The sequence below is a fragment of the Dreissena polymorpha genome, chromosome 2, assembly GCF_020536995.1.
Source record: "Dreissena polymorpha isolate Duluth1 chromosome 2, UMN_Dpol_1.0, whole genome shotgun sequence".
In the NCBI taxonomy this organism is placed as follows: domain Eukaryota; kingdom Metazoa; phylum Mollusca; class Bivalvia; order Myida; family Dreissenidae; genus Dreissena; species Dreissena polymorpha.
This window is the reverse complement of record NC_068356.1, coordinates 116,869,442-116,886,147: the sequence shown is the minus strand read 5'-3', so window position 1 is coordinate 116,886,147 and position 16,706 is coordinate 116,869,442. Positions and strand designations below refer to the sequence as shown.

General features: G+C 36.2%; 1 protein-coding gene across 10 annotated transcripts in view; it reads left to right on the top strand.

The window, feature by feature from the left end:
* LOC127868639 (zinc finger protein 347-like) overlaps positions 1-10,824 on the top strand; it is a 23,708-nt gene extending 12,884 nt beyond the window's left edge. For 4 of the 10 annotated variants that reach the window (XM_052410559.1, XM_052410560.1, XM_052410557.1 and 1 more), the window contains exons 3-10: positions 557-695; positions 1,902-3,270; positions 3,622-3,847; positions 4,631-4,714; positions 6,811-6,900; positions 7,681-8,397; positions 8,690-10,495; positions 10,556-10,674. In XM_052410559.1, the coding sequence (XP_052266519.1) occupies positions 557-695; positions 1,902-3,270; positions 3,622-3,847; positions 4,631-4,714; positions 6,811-6,900; positions 7,681-8,397; positions 8,690-9,034 (2,970 nt within the window). In that variant the 3' untranslated portion in view covers positions 9,035-10,495; positions 10,556-10,674. The other 6 variants (XM_052410567.1, XM_052410566.1, XM_052410565.1 and 3 more) reach the window with 6 other exon arrangements.
* Positions 10,825-16,706: the final 5,882 nt, after the last annotated feature.

The following is a 16,706-nucleotide window of genomic DNA, read 5'->3' as shown; positions in this document are numbered from 1 at the left end:
CCTTGACCTCGAACTTAGGGTCTGCATTTAGGTTTCGAGATCTGCGTTTAGGTTTCGAAAAAACCTCATAACTTCTATCAAGCGTTTATAGGGGGCATAAGTCATCCTATGGTGACAGCTCTTGTTCCTTTTATGGCTTCATGAATCTTCATGAAACTTTGTCAGAATATTTGTTTAAATGATATCTTGGATGTGTATGAAAATGGTTCTGGTCTGTTCAAAAACATGGGCTGCACAGAACAGGTCAGTTCCTTTGAATCTCAGGTGAGCGACTTTGGGCCTTTCAGGCCCTCTTGTTAATATTTCTAGATGAATTGTCACGTAACTGTTTATTAAAATAATCAAAATGTTTCTGTGTTGAGTAGCCATTATTTTGATTATAACTTCATGGTTGTAATTATAATTTATAAATTAGATTGTTGTTGTAGTGAAACCAAATGTAAACATAGAGATATTTTAATTATTGATATCAAATCTTCTTGATCTCTTGTTATTAGTTTATGGTAGGCTTACCTTTGTCTATCTCTATAACTTTTATAACATTTTGTGATTTCAGTGTTTTAACCTTGACACCTATGGCGTAGATACCTTAGTGTTCTGTACAGGCTTTGATGACCTTTTTCCGTCTCAACATGCAGTTGGCTTTGTGAAAAGTGGTATCCAGTTACACAACAAGTTCAAAGAATACTGCATTGGTATGTAACAAACATATGTTATTCTGTAACTAAGGAATTCTAATAAATTGGGCCTCGTTTTGATGACTGGGCGAAATGCATGTGGGTAAATTGTTGTCCCAGAATAGCCTGTGTATTCTGCACAGGCTTATCAGGTATGCCACTTTCCACCTGGACTGATTTTTATGTCCCCCACCCACTATAGTGGGGGACATATTGTTTTTGCCCTGTCTGTTGGTCTGTACGTTGGTCTGTTGGTCTGTTTGCTCCAACTTTAACATTTGCAATAACTTTTTCAATATTCAAGATAGCAACTTGATATTTGGCATGCATGTGTATCTCGTGGTGAAAGGTCAAGGTCATCCTTCAAGGTCAGAGGTCAAATATATGTGGCCAAAATCGCTCATTTTATGAATACTTTTGCAATATTGAAGATAGCAACTTGATATTTGGCATGCATGTGTATCTCATGGAGCCGCACATTTTAAGTGGTGAAAGGTAAGGTCAAGGTCATCCTTTACAGTCAGAGGTCAAATATATGTGGCCAAAATCGCTCATTTTATGAATACTTTGGCAATACATGTATAAAAGATACCATCTTGATATGCTATGCATGTGTATCTCATGGAGCCGCACATTTTGAGTGGTGAAAGGTCAAGGTCATCCTTCAAGGTCAGAGGTCAAGTATATGTGGCCAAAATCGCTCATTTTATGAAAACTTTGGCAATATTGAAGATACCAACTTGATATATGCTATGCATGTGTATCTCATGGAGCCGCACATTTTGAGTGGTGAGAGGTCAAGGTCATCCTTCAAGGTCAAAGGTAAAAAAATAAATAATCAAAGCGAGGCAGAAGGGGACATAGTGTTTCTGACAAACACATTTTTCTTGTTCATTTAGAAAAGACATACTTTAAATTAAACATTTTGTTGAAGCAAAAAGTGCTGTCCCTACTTAGCTTGTGTGGACTCCACAGGCTAATATTGAAAGACACATTACTGACATGCATTTAGCACAGTTTTCCCATAACAAGGCTTTATTGATATACACATTGGTTACATACCAAAATATATATTGCTCTTTTGTTCCACAATAATTGCATTAATGTAATTTTCTAAATGATTTAGATAAAACAAATAAGTAAATTATATAATTGTATCCATATGTTTAATAAATTTGAATAATGTATTATTTGTATTTTTGTTAATAATTTATTTGTTTTCAGGTCAAAGGAAGAAAGTGCAAAAACAAGATGGAACGTTTGATTTCTCAACAGATTACAAGGTTTCCTCTTTTTTGGAAAGCCTTGATACAGATAACCTGAATGCTAGTAATGAACATTCAGAAACTGTGGGAGCAAATGGTAAAATTGTTGTGAAAGTCCTTAGTGTTAAAAGTGAACCAGTTTTACACCCTACAGATCATGTAGCTGATGAAGGTAACGGCAATGATTATGATAAAGTGGATGACGCAAATTGTGACAACAATGACGATGGTGATGAGGACATTGATGAATCTACAGAAAATGAAGAGATCATCAGCCATCAATATGAAATGGATACAGACGGCAACAACAAACATAATGTTGAGATCAATCTTACACAGGTTCAACCAGCCCAAGGCTCGCAGACTGAGGAAGTTGACAATGAAGACTTTACCAATACAATCCCAACCAGCGATGAACACTCAGTATACATTAAAGGTAAACGGTGGCAATTCATCTCTCTGGAGAAGTTAGTTGCGGAAGGAAGTAAATGCACAATATGCAACCAGTCTTTCTTGTCTACAAAGGGTCTTAGAGATCATTTTTATCAAGAGCATGATGTAAAAGTTGGCTACAGATGTTCCTGCAGGCAATTCTATGCCACCTTTGTAGCCTATGATCGGCATGTTTCTCATAAAAACTTCAAGCAAACACATAAGGTATGTCTGAAGTGCAAGCAGTGTTTTAGATCAGAAGAGTTGCTTGCAAAGCATACAACTGAAGCTCACCCGTACGAAAGTGATAATACACACTTGTATGATAGCGATGTAGACTCTGATATGGAAGTAAGAAACACTTGTGGACAGGATCAGACTAAAAATGACATGGAACATTCCGAATTGGGAGAGATTGCCTGTAAAAAATGTAACTTGGAAGTATCGCACAGCAATCTGTTGAAACTACATCACCACAACTTTCCAGACTGTGACAAGTCAATGCAAGAAAGCAGTGAAGAAACTGAATCTAAAGAAATTAAGTATAAGAATGCTGATGGAAAAATAATTATTGTCAAGTATGGTGAAATGGTCTCGAGGCAGACCACTGTACCCTATACATGTGAAATATGTAATTATAAGACTGTTAATAGATCACGTTTCAAGCGGCATATGGTTAGCCATTTGACAAAGGGAACTCATGTGTGTCAGATATGTGGAAAGGCATTGAAGGGACATGATAGTCTACTGCGGCATATCAAAAGTCATAACGAGAAACCTTTCAGCTGCTTGAAATGTACCTGCAAGTTTACAAATGAGTCAGAGCTTAATGAACATGAAGGAAAATGCCAAAAAGAGTTTCCTTGTAAGATGTGTGAATTCACTTTTCCCAGCATGTAAGTATATAATTATATAGGTAAATAAATTTGTTTGACTATCACGACATGTATTTGTTAGCAGTCCGTTACAATTACACAGTAAGTACAGACTGAACTTTGCTAAGTAGAAGTGTGCACATATAATGAATTCCCGATGTCTCATTCAACAACCTAGGATTCATATTTTAAATTTTTTATTGCTAGTCTGTCATTGCAGCACATTAAATATGCACATGATAGTAATTAACAACATTGCAAAGTTTCTTTTCTTAGGAAGCGCAAGCATCTCAAAAAGACGGACAAGGGGACACATTCGTAAGATGTTAAACATTTCCCCTAAATGACCCTGTTATTTTGTATTCTGTGCAGGTCGGCCCTGAGCCTTCACATGAACCGTCATGCAGGTGTCCGGCCTTTTAAGTGTACTCTCTGCGACAAGGCCTTCACATCCAAGGGAAGTCTTGATCGACATGTGGCCGCCCTCCACTCAGATGCCAAACCTTACAAGTGCAAGATCTGTGGACACTCCTTCAAGGTCAAGGACAATCTCTCTAGACATGTGAAGACTCATCAGGAACCTCAATACCATTGTGATGTGAGCATTTCAATTGCACTAAGCTTGTTTTTAAGTCAGTTGGGTAAAGAAGTGATAGTTGTGTACAATTGTGATAGTTGATAAGTTGGTTTGTCTTTGTCTATGATTATGAAATAACGTATGACAAACTTTTATGTAAGAAATCTTTTTAGTATTACACTTAGTTATTGGAACATATGTGCTGGTTACACAATTACTGTAGTTATCTCAAATAAGTATGTATCCATAAAGTGAGGAAGGGCCTTTTTTGTTAATAACATCGAAATTCAGACTGAGAAATGTTGATACATAAATTCAGCATACATGTATTGAGCTATTCAAACTTTCTTTGCTTTTCTATCTGACTCTTAACTGAGTAACTTGCAGTCTGTTCAGGTTGTCTGCTGTTTGCTTATCATTTGTACCGTAAGGTTGGAATGAAGCCTTTCAAGAAAGTAAGAATCTAGTAAGAAAGTTCTCAAATTTAATATTATCTCCTTAGGTAGTACAAATGCTTCAAAGTGTGTAGCTGCAAAAAGCTTAAAATTTTGATCGGAGTTGTAAAGGTTTAACACTTTCAGTGCTGGAACCGGATTTTGAAGGCCTTTGCAAACAGTTTGGATCCAGATGAGACGCCACAGAACATGGCGTCTCATCAGGATCAAAACTGTTTGCTATTCTGATAGTATTCTTTGAAAAAAATCGAAGATAATGCTAATTTAAAAAATTCAACAGACAACATTTTAGCAGACAACTAATTTCCAAGCATGCAAAGGGTTAACATGACTTGTGTGTGTGTGGCAGGTGTGTGGCAAGAGCTGCACTGAGTACAGCAACCTGAAGAAACACATGAGGACCCATACCAAGGAGAAGCCATTTGTGTGTGAGGTAAAAATATATGAGCCACACCCTGGTAAAACTGGCCTTAACTCATGTGCGGTAAGTGTTGTCCCTGATTAGCCTGTGCTGTCTGCATACCACAGCCTAATCAGGGACGACCCTTTCTGCCTAAACTAGATTTTTGTTTGGAAGAAACTTCCTTTAAAACAGAAATTCTATAAAAGCGATATCTGTAGTCCCTGACTTGTCTGTGTGGACCGCATAGGCTAATCTGAGTTGACCTTCTGCGCACATGCAATAATTTTACTTTTCCCAGGACAAGGCTCACATTATTGCATTGAAAGCCTTAGGCTTGTAAACACTATCGAGTCTGATTTCTGGGAAGAACCAGTACTTGGTGTCTTATTAAAGATCCTGAGAATGCTTCCCGAGTGGAGTTCAAACTTGAGACCTCCTGGTCACAAGATAGACACCATAATATATTAATATTATTAATATTATTCACTACATTTGCTGCCCTTATGCAATTATTAGTAAATCCTTTTTATAACATGACCTACGCTCCCAGTGATTTTTTTTGCTCAAAATTACAGCCGATTTTCGGCTGCCTCCCAATCGCAAAATTCCATGTTTTTTCCCAAAAATCTGACCAAAATTTCCCAAAAAAGCCCAATTTCCAAAAAAAAAAAAAAAAATTTTTTTATAAGAAAGAAGTCTCTTTTGTCTAAATTATGATTTCTTAACTCTAGATCTCAACTTTATTTTTTAAACATCCTACAAAATATAGATCTTTAATTCAGTCCTTTTTGACAAAAAAATAATTCCCAAATTTGCCACTTTTATTGATTAAAAAAATCCAAATTAGACCAGACTCCTTTTCGCAAAATGGCTAGAAAACCCCCTGAACATGCACTTAAAAACTATTAATTCTGTTACTTATAATCATATTTATAATGCTTAATTTTTCCCAATTTCATGGTTTATTGAGATATTGTTCCCAATTTCACGGTTTATCGCGCTAATTTTCCCAATTCAAATGGCACAGGCTGTAACAAATAAAAGCAAAAAAAATCACTGGCTCCAGGAGTGAAATAACATAAAGCTCAATTTTGTTTATTACACGAGTTATATTACACTAGTTATATAACTGTGAAATGACACCATTTTTGTGACGAAATGACGTCATTATTCCAGCGAATTTCTTCAGTTAAACTCTTACAATGTGAATAAATAGTGAAAACAGCATAAAATAAAGAGAAAATTTGTTGGTCATGTTATAAATAGAATCTTAGATTCGTGGTCATTTTGTATTGAATTTATTAAACTCGTCATCTAAATAAAAAAACAAACTCGCCAAGCCTCGTTATTATCTTTATTTAGATGACTTGTTTAATAAATTCAATACAAAATGACCACTCATGCAAGATCTTATATCTCCAGAATAGGCTTACAGTTAATAGATTTACTGAATAATATACCTTCCGCAGTATATTCTTTAGATTTTAATTGTTAGAAACTTCCTGTCTTATATTGTATTGGGAAGTTTTCCAAAAGATTTCAACAAGTTCAAATGAAATGTACTGTTTCATACTTTCGAGAACTAGCGCAAAGTGAAATTGATATGAATTCTTGACAATTGTCACATTGTGGAATTGATACCATTTCATAAAAAAGTGCATAAAGAATGGCAGAACTGCAGTGTGAATTTGTGTCAAATTTACCGTATATTTTGAGCTCAATGAGCTCAAAGTGTTCATGATAAGCTCCATGTCAGGCATCCGTGTTTGTGTGGCGTGTATTGTGAGGAGTCAACTTTTAGCTCTGTCACTCTTGAGAACACATTTTGAAGCCTCCTCTGTTTGAGGGGACATATGGATTGGCCCTTGTCTGTCCTTCTGTCCTGTGTAATTGTTTGTGTTGCAAAACTCAAAAAGTGTTGGTTTAAAAGGAATAAAATATGCAAACTTATCTACCAGCATGTTAATGTACCATATTTAAGTTATATATTTTCAGAATAACCAGAGCTATGTCCTCGTTTTCTTTGCCAAACAATTACATTTTAGATAACCTTAGAATGAAGTGCTCAAGTTCAGCTTTGCCACATGCTGAATTAGCTTGGCACAAAGTTCATTTTAAATTTTCAGGTTTGTGGAAAGAAATTCGGTATAAAAGCCTTATTGCAGAACCATTCTCGAATACACACAGGAGAAAAACCCTTCCAATGCACTGTCGAGGTTTGTTTTTGAACTTAAGTCAATTGTGTGTCTGTACTTTGTTATGTATATTTACACATTCTCTGATAACAATTGTATATGTTAGAGCATCCATTGTGTTATAAACAAAGCTGTAATTGTGTTGATATCTTCATTAATGATTATGATAGATTATCATTATAGTCACGCATCACAGGGTCAAAAGATTGCATATCAATTGATTATCATTATAGTCACCCATCACAAGGTCAAAAGATTATGTATTGATTGATTATCATTATAGTCACGCATCACAAGGTCAAAAGATTATATAAAATATATATTGATTGATTATCATTATAATCACGCATCACAAGGTGAAAAGATTGTATATTGATTGATTATCATGATAGTCATGCATCACAAGGTAAAAAGATTGTATATTGATTGATTATCATTATAGTCACTCATCACAAAGTAAAAAGATTGTATACTGATTGATTATCATCATAGTCACGCATCACAAGGTAAAAAGATTGTATATTGATTGATTATCATCATAGTCACGCATCACAAGGTAAAAAGATTATATATTGATTGATTATCATCATAGTCTCGCATCCCAAGGACGCATAATTATATATTGATTGATTATCATTCAAGCCTTTCATCACAAGGAAAAAAAACATATAGAACTGTTCTGCTCCAATTAAACAACTTTTTGTGTTGTTAATTAATAGTTTTACAACATTAATTTTGTGTTGTTGTCTATAAGATGATCACCAAGTACCTGTTTTAACAGAATGCATGCTCTGTTTATAGGATTGCGACAAGACATTCCGCAGTTACCCCAACTTGCAGCAGCATATAAGGACTCACGTTAAAGGGCATGCATACATATGTGACATATGCGGTCGGGGCTTCAAGCAACCTGGGCGACTCAATCACCATCGGATAGGCCACATCAAAGTGTATCGTTGGTCATGTTCATATTGCGCTGAGAAGTTTAAGTCCTTGATTTCATTCAAGAACCATTTAGCTAGAACTCATGCTGAAAAACAAAAGGAAATAGAAGAAACTTTGAATATCAAGATATATATGTGCAATTTATGTCCAAAGAAATTCGGGCAAAAAGAGGATTTGGATCGTCATGTTGACGTTCACAAGAATTTGAAAAGGTTCAAATGTAAGATATGTGGGAGTGGATTTAATGACCGAAGCAACAGGAGGGAGCATGAAAAAACTCACGGAGGGAAGAACAAGTTTCGTAAGTATTGTAATCATTGTAGACGTGACTTGCAGAGTCACGAGTCAGTTTGTCAGAAGGTGACCGAGATGACAGTGCCTGGAGTGCAACTTGCTATTGGCCCACAACTGAGAGAAGACAGCGCAGAAAGCATGAAGACGACCACAGTGTCTATTGAGCAGGCAGGATTGCCTAGCGTGATGGTACTGGCTATTCCCATGGGGAACCTGTATGCTGGCAACCAGACTGCAGTTGACCATCAACAGAACAAAGACATCGCCACACACAATCTGGTACTTCCTTTAGCATTAAATCTTAATATTATAAAACAATATTGGAATATAACAAAAACATCTTAACATTAACTGTTCATTAATTTAACAAAAAGTATCAGGGCTCACTAGTTTGTCTTTAGACAGATTTATATTTAGTCTATGCACAGTTACAGAGTTCCAAAATTAACTCAATAAACAGTATATTGCAGCGATTTTTCTTTGCATCTCTTACATTTTTATTATCAGTTAAAAGTGTTACCTTCAACTTGGCACAATTATTAAAGAATGATGTTGTTGTTTTAATTAACAGCCGCAGCAAGTAGCTGATGATGGACTTCATTCGCTGTCTGGAAGGTTGTTTGGCACCAACAGTTATTACCAGCCCCTTCCTGACTTCTTTATGCCATTGTCTTCATCAGTAGATACTTCACAAGTGTGCTACCAGTCTTCTAGTTTGCAGTACCTCACATCTAGTTCTACAGATCTACAGAATTCCACAAACAATGACAATCTTGACCTGAAAAATGTGTCAGTAGTGACAGAATCAGTAAATCTAGGCAGTTATACATTTTTAAATGCTGGAAATATCGAGTCACAGGAGCGTAGCGATTACAAAACTGAAATAGATCCAGATTCAGTTGATGCCTCTTTGTAGTGTCTGGTACAATACAACCAGTCAATCAACCATCTGCTTAAAATTTCTATAAAGTCTTGGTCACCACAAGCCTAGTTGTCAATAAATGGACTTCATCTTTTGTGTCCAATGGTTTTCATTGATCACATAATACATAATCTTTTTGGGAAATTTACCAAACATGGCAAAAATATATATATATATTTTTAAATATCTCTGATTGTTTCAAACCTTTGTGATTCATTAGAAGAAGATGGCAGAGAAAGTCACACTTTGTCTTTCTTGTTAACTAGCATTTACGGACATATTTCATTTAAGAATTGAATTGCATGTTTAAGCATTTCAGTTGTGTATAAACTGATTGGATTTTTTTAAGACCGTTTATACACCGCTGAAATGTACAAAATGCTATTTAATTTCTATAATTATGACACAAACGCGGATATAAGCTGAAATATTACTAAAGGCCACCACAGACTTCTATTTCCTGGCAAATGAATATTATGTCTTTTTTTGTCTCGATATTAAATGTTTTGTTATAGTTCCTGCTTAACTATTACCGGTATGTCATTTCACTATTTGTTAATGAAAGGTAACTTTGTTTTACAACTTTGTTTTCATCGGGCTAAGCATTGACATCATTTGCAATCAGGCAACTGTTCATAAACAAAAGAAGTATGACCATAATTATTTTCGTATTGATTTGCATACGTTTAGAGTTCATCAGGAAATGAAAAACAGGTTATGTTAACAGATTATCCAGTCATTATAAGTGTTTAAGTGAAATTGAAAGACATTGAAATTTAACTGTTTTTTGAATATGAAAAGCATTGGTATGTCTCTGATGTTGGTAGACTATTACTTCAAAGGCTTATTTATTGACTAACTGAGAAAAGTACAAGTCTTTTTCATTTTTGGAATTAATGCAGTCCATACACACTGCACTGTATATTGAGTGTGTATTAGGTTGTATTTAATAATTGATGGATATTTTATGTTCAATTTTTAACCATATTTCAACAAATTTGAAAATCCTGGTCATTAGAGTGTCGTATTTGGGGGTGGACGGGCATTATAAAACAGGTGGTTTCCAGTCAGTAACTTGAATTTCAATTGACCATTCTTGATGAAATTTTTGATATGCCAAGATTGTATGGAGACCTATCTTAGGATTATAGTTGTTGTGTCAGGTCAAAGTCATGGTTACTTAACATAGAAAAACAGTTTCTGCTAAAGTATTTTAAATTGAGATACTGTAATGAAATTGTGTGTATATAGGAACTTACCTAACATGTATACATGTATCTAGCTTGGGATTCCATCTAGGACCATCTCTAGGTCACCATTTCTAAAACAAGAAAAGCTGCTTTTGCTCAAATAGCTTTAGTTTTTAATCTGGTATTATTTTGAAAGATGTTTGGTAGCTTACGTTCAATGACTTCAGTTTGGATATAGGTATTTCACTGAAATTGTAAAAAGTAGGTAGCTTACATGGAGACCATGATTGAGTAGGTAGCTTACATGGAGACCATCCTTGAGAAGGTAGCTTACATGGAGACCATGCTTGAGTAGGTAGCTTACATGGAGACCATGCTTGAGTAGGTAGCTTACATGGAGACCATGCTTGAGTAGGTAGCTTACATGGAGACCATGCTTGAGTAGGTAGCTTACATGGAGACCATGCTTGAGTAGGTAGCTTACATGGAGACCATGCTTGAGTAGGTAGCTTACATGGAGACCATGCTTGAGTAGGTAGCTTACATGGAGACCATGCTTGAGTAGGTAGCTTACATGGAGACCATGCTTGAGTAGGTAGCTTGCATGGAGACCATGCTTGGTTGTATTTGGGGCCAGTCAGGTCAATGTCACCGTTTCAAAAAATATAAAAAAATGTTTCCATTAATAGCTTTAGTAATCATCATCCTGTGGGTATCAATTTGTTTTATTGTGTTTATTTGTAGCTTACATGCTAACATAGCTAAGAATTGAATTTGGGACCAGAATCAAGATCAAGGTCACTAATTACTTAAAATAGAAACACTATAATAGTCTTTTGTCTGCTCATTAACTTTAGTTTGGATGGAGGTATTAAGCCGATATTGTGTGTGTATGCAGGCATTGCACACATTTTAGAATTTAATTAAGTACTCAAATGATGAAGACCTTGTTTCTGGGCAATGTATAATGTTTCTTGTTTGTTTATTTATTGAATAGGTTTACAAGAGTGAATGATGGTATGTATTGAAAAATGATAACACATGTTTTCAAAATAAAGAGATTAATTATTGAATAACAACCATGGAGTTATATATCAATTCAAAAGAGAGATAATGTAGTAATTAGAGATTTTGGTTTTATTATTTTATTGTACATGTATTTTACTAAAGTAATGATTAGTATGTATTAAATATGGATGGTGGATTTAATTGCAAAATAAAACTATTATTTTTTGTACCAAAGTGTATAATTTTCCTGAAAAGCAAATGGAATAAAATCTTAGTTCAATAGCATTTTTATCAAGCCTGTTTGCAGTCAGCTTGATTTATATTAGTATTGTGTACAGTCTAACCTGTCAATAAAGACCACTTAAGGTATTTGGTCGTTGTGGTCTTTGTTCACAGGTGGCCTTTATTCGCAGGGTCGATTGAAACTTGGCAAAATATGCTAGTAGGATTTTAACAGGTACATTATCTATGTATGTGCTATATTGCTTAAATGGTTGAATACTATTGCATGTATAATGTCATAATGGATTGAAAACACGTTTTTGATTTTATATTTATGCCCCCCTTCGAAGAAGAGGGGGTATATTGCTTTGCTCATGTCGGTCGGTCTGTCAATCCACCAGGTGGTTGTCAGACGATAACTCAAGAACGCTTGGGCCTAGGATCATGAAACTTCATAGGTACATTGATCATAACTTGCAGATGACCCCTATTGATTTTGAGGTCACTAGGTCAAAGGTCAAGGTCACGGTGACCCGAAATAGAAAAATGGTTTTTGAATGATAACTCAAGAACGCATACGCCTAGGATCATGAAACTTCATGGGTAGATTGATCATGACTCTCAGATGACCCCTAGCGATTTTGAGGTCACTAGGTCAAAGGTCAAGGTCACGGTGACCCGAAATAGTAAAATGGTTTTTGGATGATAACTCAAGAACGCATACGCCTAGGATCATGAATTCATGGTTAGATTGATCATGACTCGCAGATGACCCCTATTGATTTTGAGGTCACTAGGTCAAAGGTCAAGGTCACGGTGACCCGAAATAGTAAAATGGTTTTCGGATGATAACTCAAGAACGCATACGCCTAGGATCATGAAACTTCATGGGTAGATTGATCATGACTCGCAGATGACCCCTATTGATTTTGAGGTCACTAGGTCAAAGGTCAAGGTCACGGTGACCCGAAATAGTAAAATGGGTTCCGGATGATAACTCAAGAATGCATACGCCTAGGATCATGAAACTTCATGGGTAGATTGATCATGACTCGCAGATGACCCCTATTGATTTTGAGGTCACTAGGTCAAAGGTCAAGGTCATGTTGACCCGAAATAGTAAAATGGTTTTCGGATGACAACTCAAGAACGCATATGCCTAGGATCATGAAACTTCACAGGTAGATTGATCATGACTCGCAGATGACCCCTATTGATTTTGAGGTCACAAGGTCAAAGGTCAAGGTTACGGTGACCCGAAATAGTAAAATGATTTTCGGATGATAACTCAAGAATGCTTTTGCCTAGGATCATGACACTTCATAGGTACATTGATCATGACTCACAGATGACCCCTATTGATTTTCAGGTCACTAGGTCAAAGGTCAAGGTCACAGTGACAAAAAACATATTCACACAATGGCTGCCACTACAATGGACAGCCTATATGGGGGGCATGCATGTTTTACAAACAGCCCTTGTTATTATTTCAATTTCCTTATGGTTTTATTATTTATTTCATTAATCATATCCTGTATAAATAACTATTGACATACATGAATATGTACTTGAACTGACAAATTCCGTATCGATAACCTTTGCACCTCTTATCACGGAGTGCAGTAAACTTTCACTTGCCAATATCTCCATAGCGACCAACGAGTCTACTGGTTAGATGTTTATCACGTGACTATCATACCGTCATGGTGGCCATTTTTTAGCTCACCTGATTGCTCAGGTGAACTTTTGTGACCGGTTTTTGTCCGTCGTCCGTCCATTAACATTTGTTCGTAAACACTCTAGAGGCTACATTTCTTGTCCAATCTTCATGAAACTTGGTCAGAAGCTTTGTCCCAATGAAATCTCGGTCGAGTTCAAAACTGGGTCGTGTCAGGTCAAAAACTAGGTCATTAGAGTCACACAAAAAAACAACCTTGTAAACACTGTAGAAGTCACATTTCATGCCCAATCTTCATGTAACTTTGTCAAAATGTTTGCCTTAATGATATGTTGGTTGAGTTCAAAAGTGGTTTGGGTCCGTTGAGAAACATGGCCGCCAGTGGACGGGGCAGTTTTCCCTATTTGGCTATAGAGAAACCTTGTAAACACTCTAGAAGTCCCAATTTTTGCCCAATCATCATGAAAGTTGGTCAAAACATTGGTTTTATTGATATCTTGGACGAGTTCGAAAATGGTCCAGATCAATGAAAAAACATGGCTGCCAGTGGGCGGGGCATTTTTCTCTATATGTATATAGTGAAAACATGAGAATACTCTAGAAGTCACATTTTTGGCCCAATTTTTATGAAAGTAGGTCAGAACATTTGTTTCCATGATAGGAGAGTTGAGTTCAAAAATGGTTCCGGTCAGTTGAATAACATGGCTGCCGAGGGGGGGGGGGCAGTTTTCTTATATTTATATTGTAAAACAAGAGATGTGTTTGTCAGAAACACGATGCACCCTAATGCGCCGCTTTTTTTTTTACCTTTGACCTTGAAGGATGACCTTGACCTTTCACCACCCAAATGTGTAGCTCCATGAGATACACATGCATTCCAAAGTTGCTATCTTCAATATTGCAAAAGTTATTCAATATTGCAAAACTTTAACCTAAAAGTTTTGGGACAGAATGACAGACAGACAGGCCAAAAACAATATACCCCTGATTATTTGATCCGGGGGCATAAAAAGCTTGTGAACACTCTAGAAGTCACATTATTTGCCCAATCATCATGAAACTTGGTGAAAAGATTGGTTTTATTTATATCTCAGATGAGTTCGCAAATGGTCCTGAACGGTAAAAAAACATAGCCGCGAGGGGGTGGGGCAGTTTTCCTTATGTGACTAGAGAGAAACCTTGTGATCAAACACTATAGAAGTCATATTTTTTGCCTTATCATCGCGAAACTTAGTCAATATTGGTTTTATTGATTTCTGTGGAAAATTGCTCAGATCGGTGAAACACACTTTAGCTCACCTGATTGCTCAGGTGAGGTTTTAGGATTGGTCTTTGTCCGCCGTCCATCTGTCCACATTTGGTTTGTAAACACTCTACCAATCACATTTCTTAAGCATTCTTTATCAAAGTTGCTGAAAGATCTCGGTCAAGTTTGATAATGAGCAAAATCACATAATTAATGCCATAATTATTGCCCTTAGATTGTCCAAATTTTCATTATATTATACAAAATCCTTGTAAACACTCTAGAGGGCACAATTTTGTTTCAGATTTTATGAATCTTGGTCATAATATTTATTTTTGTAAGCAATTAAGTTTGATGTTTGGTAAGGGGGGTCAACTCAAAATATAGGTAACCAGGTCAAAACTTACAAAAACAATAACACTCCATACACCAGAGTTTTGGTTCAATAATGATGAAACTTGACCAGGATGTTTGTCTGGGCAATATCTAGGTCAAGTTTGACATTTGGTAAAGATTGAATGAACCGACTCCTCTCAGGTGAGCGAACTAGGGCCATCTTGGCCGTCTTGTGTTATTGAAAGTTGCGAAATCGTTGATTGTTATGATTGAAGTGGTCTTTGTTAGATATCAAAATGGACATTTGGGAATGCAAAATGGCAGTCATTGGCCTTTTTTCGCAGGTGGGCTTTATTCGCAGGTACAATATATAGTGAAATCGTCTGGGAGGAAATCGTTGTGGTCTTTATGGACAGATGGTCTCTATTAAAAGGACTTAGGTGGTCGCTGGGACAGGTTGGACTGTATTTGCGTTAACATCCTGAACAAGCTGTATTGTGCCCAAAATTGGACGCATGTGACCTTGACCTTTGAGCTAAGGACCTGGGTCCCTTACCCTAGACATTGTCTCAACATTGTGATAATTTGTGGTAAGTTATTTAACAATTGTATGATACCTATACGCATATACGCTTAATTGCAAAGTGTTTACATGGAAAAGTTTCTTCCAGATTCAACTAGAGCTATATCACCGGAAGTGATCAATAATGAAAAACAACAACAAATTGTGTAAAATTAGAGCCAGAACATCACTGATGTAAGAAAAACCTGCATGATAACCTTGTTGCACAAGTTTGAATACTGATAGACATGTTTATAGTTTGAGTTAGGCCTTTTTAGCTCACCTGTCACGAAGTGACATGGTGAGCTTATGTGACCGTGTGATGTCCGGCGTCCGTTGTGCGTGTGTGCGTCCGTCAACAATTTGTTTGTGTAGACAGTAGAGGTCACAGTTTTTATCCAATCTTTATGAAATTTGGTCAGAATGTTAATCTTGATGAAATCTGGGTTGGGATTGTATTTGGGTCATCTGGGGTCAAAAACTAGGTCAAATAATAGAAAAACCTTGTGTAGACAATAGAGGTCACAGTTTTCATCCAATCTTTATGAAATTTGGTCAGAATGTTAATCTTGATGAAATCTGGGTTGGGATTGTATTTGGGTCATCTTGGGTCAAAAACTAGGTCACTAGGTCAAATAATAGAAAAACCTTGTGTAGACAATACAGGTCACAGTTTTCATCCAATCTTTATGAAATTTGGTCAGAATGTAAATCCTGATGAAATCTGGGTTGGGATTGTATTTGGGTCATCTGGGGTCAAAAACTAGGTCACTAGGTCAAATATTGATGAAATAATAGAAAAACCTTGTGTAGACAACAGAGGTCACAGTTTTTATCCAATCTTTATGAAATTTTGTCAGAATGTATATCTTGATGAAATCTGGGTTGGGATTGTATTTGGGTCATCTGGGGTCAACAACTAGGTCACTATGTCAAATATTGATAAAATAATAGAAAAACCTTGTGTAGACAACAGAGGTCACAGTTTTCATCCAATCTTTATGAAATATGGTCAGAATGTTTATCTTGATGAAATCTGGGTTGGGATTGTATTTGGGTCATCTGGGTTAAAAAACTAGGTCACTAGGTCAAATAATAGAAAAACCTTGTGTTGACAAAAGAGGTTAAAGTTTTCATCAGATCTTAATGAAATTTGGTCAGAATGTTTACCTTGATGAAATCTGGGTTGGGATTGTATTTGGGTCATTTGGGGTCAAAAACTAGGTCACTAGGTCAAATAATAGAAAAACCTTGTGTAGACAATAGAGGTCACAGTTTTCATCAGATCTTTATGAAATTTGGTCAGAATGTTTATCTTGATGAAATCTGGGTTGGGATTGTAAGTGGGTCATCTGGGGTCAAAATCTAGATCACTAGGTCAAATAATAGAAAAACCTTGTGTAGACAATAGAGGTCACAGTTTT